This window comes from Carassius carassius, chromosome 26, assembly GCF_963082965.1.
Source record: "Carassius carassius chromosome 26, fCarCar2.1, whole genome shotgun sequence".
Classification (NCBI taxonomy): Eukaryota; Metazoa; Chordata; class Actinopteri; order Cypriniformes; family Cyprinidae; genus Carassius; species Carassius carassius.
In genome coordinates this window covers 854,405-860,702 of record NC_081780.1, presented here as the reverse complement: position 1 = coordinate 860,702, position 6,298 = coordinate 854,405, and the positions used below count along the sequence as shown (strand labels likewise).

At 34.1% G+C, this 6,298-nt stretch overlaps 1 protein-coding gene across 2 annotated transcripts in view; it reads right to left on the bottom strand.

Annotated features, from left to right (window-relative positions):
- The window catches only part of fbxo7 (F-box protein 7), a 6,393-nt gene extending 3,453 nt beyond the window's left edge, over positions 1–2,940 (bottom strand). Inside the window, exons 1-4 of one of the 2 annotated variants that reach the window (XM_059510554.1) lie at positions 2,922–2,940; positions 2,542–2,664; positions 1,533–1,713; positions 501–737 (exon numbers count right to left, since the gene is read on the bottom strand). In XM_059510554.1, the coding sequence (XP_059366537.1) occupies positions 501–737; positions 1,533–1,713; positions 2,542–2,663 (540 nt within the window). In that variant the 5' untranslated portion in view covers position 2,664; positions 2,922–2,940. The other variant, XM_059510555.1, reaches the window with a different exon arrangement.
- Between the last annotated feature and the right edge of the window lie 3,358 nt (positions 2,941–6,298).

Here is a 6,298-nt window from a genome sequence, read left to right as displayed (position 1 = left end):
TAATGTACAATATTTCTTTCACAGTTTTTTTTTTTCAATTTGGAATATATTTCTGTAAAATAAATAAAAAAATAAGGCCTTATCTGTTAAATTCTTAAAACTTTAACAAATAAATGAATTGTTCAAGTTTTATCAATAGCAGTGGCCAGATTTTTCTTGGAAACAATTAGTTATAGTATATAGTTACAGGAAACAACAAGATATAGTATTTTTTATATAAACTATAACACTGATAAAACCAAACATTGAATGCTTTTCTATTAATTTAACTCAATGTAACTACATTTACAGATGCTTAATAGATTAAACATTTCTGTAAAATTCATATTTACATTGCAGTCAAAAACATTTTTTAATTTTAAATATCTATATGTATTAAGTTGATGATTGATCATTTGGTTAATTTGAATGAAAATCCCTATATAAATGTAATCCCTAGTTGACCCTAACTGAAAGTGCAGGGGTTCAGAGAGCGTGTGAGGGTCAGCAGAGGTCATGACCTGCGGCAGGAAGCCGGTCTCCAGCAGCAGCAGATGCACTGTCAGCATCAGACAGTCGGACGTGTTTCTGCAGCTGGACGAGTCCAGCAGTCGCTCTAGAGCGTGAGGAATCACTCCATCCTCCGTCTCACAGCACAGCAGCGGAGGAGACACACCCTCCTCATCCTCCATCCAGTCCTCCATCCCAGAATCCCTCACACCGCTGCTGTCCGCTCCACCGCCACCGCTGGCTTCAGCCTGAAACAATACACGAACACACACTTACAAAAACGCACACTTACACACACACACACACACACACACGTGCACACAGACGCACACACACAAACACAAAGGCTGCTTTGAGGACACACGCACATCATATGTTGTGTGTCTGTCAGCCAAGAGTATACTGACATATATATATATATATATACACACACACACACACACACTTACAAACACGCGCACACACATGCACACACTTATACACACACACACGCGCACAGATGCACACACAAACAAACCCAAAAACACAAAGGCTACTTTGAGGACTTGCACAGACAAACACACACACACACACACACACCCACAAGCCACAACGGCTGGTTTGAGGACTCTCTTTCTCACACACACACACACAGACAGCAAAGGTTGCTTTGAGGAAACACACACACACACACACAAACATGCTGACTCACAGCATCAGGTTCTTTATCATTTCAGTTTCTTTTCTTGGTTCTTGCTGTTTATAAAATAATGCTTGCAGTACAGTTTTAAGGCCGTATGAAATCGGTTTAGTTTTTTCCCCAAATTCTGTGTTTACCGTTTTAATTTTTTTAATCACATTTAAATTATAAAAAAATCATGCATTCAGTTGAACCCATAAAACTTTAACAATTTATTAATATTATACATTTTAACAATAACAGTGAAATATAAAACGCATTTTTGTATTTTTCGGAATTTCTGTGTCACCTGTTTTAATTTTCCAGGGTTCAGTGTTTAGCAATCTATCATCAAAAAGTATGTCTAATGAATTAAACAGCTCACCTCCTCACTGGACGCGGCTGCGCCTCCTGCCCCGCTCGGGGCTTCTGGGGCAGTTTGTATCTGCTCAGGCAAAATCACAGTGATCATATCACCAGAAACAACCCCGCACGAGGAGAGCGTCTGTCCTGTGTCCAGCAGAACCTCCTTACCGTTCAGAGACAGACTGAACTCCACGTCAGACCTGTCCAGAGAGAGAGAGAGAGAGAGAGAGAGAGCTGCTTCAGACAGACCGAGGGAAAGACTGAACAGATAAAACCAGATATTATGGTAATGCGGGGGAAGTTACTTTCAAAATAATGCATTGCAATATTCTCAACATATACTCCCTAAAAAGGTAAGTTTCTGAGTTACATTTATGGAAAGTAATGCGATACGTCACATTTGAGTTACTTTTAAATATGGGCAAAGCTTGCTTGTTTGTTTTTCATATAAAAAGTTGTTATTTTATTACAAAAGCAAAAGCCCTTTCACACCTCAGGCTGAAGGAAATGTAAATTCAGGCATGAACAATACGACACAGGAGAAATCAAATGTCTGTAGCAAAGACACTGGGTAATAACATAGGATTAAACAAATTATTTTTGTTTTAATTATTGCCGATTTGTATAATATCTGGAGGTCGCATTTGATGGGTTTTTATTAATTTTGAGGAATATGTGGAAGTGAAATCAATGCATGTTGACCAATCTAGAACTACAGTGACATCATGTTCACACACGACGCTCTGCACTTGATCTCTGTCACCATGGCAACACCAGAACTGTCACTCAACACACGGAAACAAAGTAACAGGCGGTACTTATTTGAAAAAGTAACTGCGATAATTCCTTCTAAAGAAAAAAAGTAATGAGTTACTTTACTAGTGACTTGAAAAGAGTAATCTGACTTCCCTTACTTATTAATGCATTACCCCAAACGCTGTTCAAAACACAACAGGGGCTGCAAATCATCAGAACACAACTGATGTTAAACCATACCTGATTAGAAACACCAAACCTGTCAAACTCACCCCAGTCCGCACCGAGGCAGCAGTGCGTCTCTGACCCGGGCTCGGAGCTCGGACAGCGTCGGTTCTGCTCCGTCCAGCTCCAGTCTGCTGCTCTGTTTGTTGATTCTCACCCTGAGTTTCATTCTGCATTGAAGCAAAGCAGACGCGAGCTCACATTCACTTTCATTTCGCCGCCTGAGGATCACGTGACGTCACTGAGACTCCGTAAACATCATCTTTGATAATAATTTACCTTTACTTAACAGCGGGGCTATAAAGCAGTATTTCAGCGCCAGTTAGTGCATTTAGTCCAGTGTTATTAGGCCACTGCAAATTAACCAGGAAAAGCCTGTGCTTGAATGTGTATACATTAAATAGAACAGGAACAAAACTAAACGTACCTTTCACGCACGTCAAAGTAGCGCAGTGAAGCCAGAAATCAAGTAGGGCATCCGCGGTTGATCAAAACAGCTGATCGAGATTTTCAAAATAAAAGCCCCATATTATATTTATTATTATTATTATAACTATTGATGCTTTATTAATCCAGTGCCACAAGAACAAAATGTATTATACATACATATGATCAAATTAAGATTAGCTGGCAGATAAAAAAGAAAGGAAGAAAATCACATCAATTTCAATGCTTTCAGAGCATTATGTGTTTTCATTGTTTTTGTTGTTGTTCCGAAAGATTTACATATAATTTAAAGTAATTTATAAAATATGAAAGATTAAGTCTACATTGAGCCCCTTTCTTCTTATGTTTAAGGTATTTTCCCAATAAAATAAACACAAGTATACGTTTTTCTCTAAAGAGCACATCAAATATAGACATTTCTACCATATACTCCATTTTACTATTAATATAGAACGCCAAATCTCCAGGCATGAAGTTTCGTTTCTTATTATTTGTCAATAAAATAATACATATGCATTGTATTTTAGGATTGCTCATATATAAAGCAACTAGACGACTATCAGAAGAATGTCAGTAAAAAGGCGGCACATTATTTACAGAACATTTGTATACATTAATTTAGTTGATTAATTGAAAGTGTATATATTTTATTTTTGTCAGTTTAAATAATAATAACTATTATTTTATTATTAGACTCATTATTTTATAGGCACCTTCATATTTAAAACTCTTGGATATTTAATTTAACTCTTATTTTACTATACTAATTGTAATAACCTCGTGGAGCGTTAAAATAGTCTTGTTAGCCAGTCCAATAACATTAAAACGCTTGCAATTTTTTACAAATTAAATCATTTTATTACAGTGTGTATAATATATATATATATATATATATATATATATATATATGCAGCCTGTGTTTAGTTATCTTTAGTATACAATGTATAAAATACCACACAACATAACATATTTAAATAAATAAAAGTAGTGCTTTTAGACGATTAATCGCATCCAAAATAAGTTTTGTTTACATAATGTGTGTACTGTGCATATTATTATGCATAAATACACACACATACAGTATATATTTTGGAAATAGTAACATGCATATACACTTAAAATCATATTTTATATATAAATATTTAATATATAAGCAACATTTTTCTTAAATATATACATGCGTGTATTTACATAATATATAATAAATGTACACAGAACACACAAACATTATGCAAAAATGCATAATGGATGCAATAAATCGCAATTAATATTTTGACAACACTGCATAAAATGTCTGTTAATTAAACCAATCAAATAAACTGAATATATAAAAGCTAATTCAGAATATATAATATTAATACACTATAATAATAAATAAATAATATTTGTTGCCTTGGCTATTAACCGAAATAAGTTCAAGGTAAAAGCACTAGAACATAAATAAATATAGTAACAAAAACAATCAATCACATGTTAATTTCACATTAGAACGTGATTCGAATGAAAACTGAAAATGATGAAAAAAAAGCTAGTACAAAACTAATAATACTGAAATTAAGTCAATTTAACTGGAAAATATTAAATTGTAATACTAAACTGTGTACAAAAGGTAGTTTTACATGTGCAGAGTCTGAGAAGGTGATCAGATCTCCTGCAGTGATCTTCCTGATGCTAACCGGTCTGATGGGTGTTTGTGAACGCTGCAGGGTCGAGCTCTATCCAGAGCCAAATCCAGATGCAGATGGACTTCCAGGATGTTCTGGAGAAACTGGTAGACATGATCGTCGCCATCAGAGTGGCGTCACCAAAGCTGGTGATGGAGGAGGTGAGGTCTCTTCACTCCGTCACAACCAGAAGCTCCAGCTCTATGCAAACTCTTAAAGAACTAAATCCAATTTTGTATGCAAAAACACAATATTTTAACTTTTTAAAAAAACATTCTACAATAAAAAAAAATATTTTTATACTTTTAAATTATATTACTACTAAATATTATTTTATTAAATTATATTACTAAATGGTCACATTTTTTATATATTACTACTAAGTGGTCACAAATGAATTAACATTGTAGATTAAGCAATATTTTTATATTATACTTATATAACTGTTTTATAATCAAGTATGTTTTTTTTTTTTTTTGCATTTTAAACCAATTTCAATTTAACAATTTTTATATTTTGACAATTATTTAGTTTTTTAATAATCAGACTTCAGTTAAATGCATTAAAATACTTTATGCTATTATATTTAAGCAGCAAATTATTCTATATTTATACATTTATTTTATTTTAGATGATCATCATTGAATTAAATAATGCCTTGAAATATTTAAATTGCTTCGTGATGTAAACGGTCACAAATTAAATTCTTTAAGCCTCTTTAAACTTGAGCTGAATTCTATATATATATATATATATATATATATATATATATATAAAATCACAAAACACACTGAATAATTTTATGCTATTGCATTTAAGTTGTTTGTGACCGAAATTTTCTAATTAATTTAACAAGCTCAATATTGAAGAACTTATTGAGTAGATCAGCCATTAAAAAAAAAAAAAAGGCTCCTATCAATATGCATGTTTTTAACAGATTATCGTCTTGTCTCTCGCTTGTTCTCCTGAATGTGCACAAGTACAAGAGCACAGCCGCTTCAAATAAACCTCCAGCTGGAAATCAGACGGAGATTAGTAAATACTTTATTGGTCATGACAAAAGACCCACAAGAGGGAGTGAGAGGGCATATCAAAAATAAATCAAGTTTACACAGTCTAGCTTTCATGTCTTTCTCTCCTCATTTTTTTTTGGCATAAACACAATGGGTCTGACGAGCAGGACAAGAGCTTAACAGGTGTGAAGCAAAGTCTCATGGGTAATGACAGAGAAATAATCTTTAACAGTCAGTCTCATGTTAGAAGTTACATGACAGCTTAAGTGCTTCATCCAGTTTGTTTTGGGCTATTTTTCATACCATGATTAAAGCCAATGTGATGTTGAAACCCAAGAAACGTTTAGGCATAAACCTTTGATGGACGCTTCGGTCTGAAGTGGGATCCAGGGCTGAAAGGGTTAATACATGTGCAACCTCTCTAAAAATCCAACACAGATTTTCAACAATGTCAGCCGTAACGAGAAGCCAAAGCAGAGAGATATGAACCGACTGACTCTCTGATGTGAGTTTAAACTTTACACAAAGTAGATTTCCAAACAAAAGAACTTTAACTAAAACATTCCCACTGCAGATCCAAGGATCAAACCACCTCGTAGTATTTTCACAGTTCGTAACATTATATTGCATATTTCAAACAGGCTTCAAAAGGCATTAAACGAATGAATCGGAGACTGTGA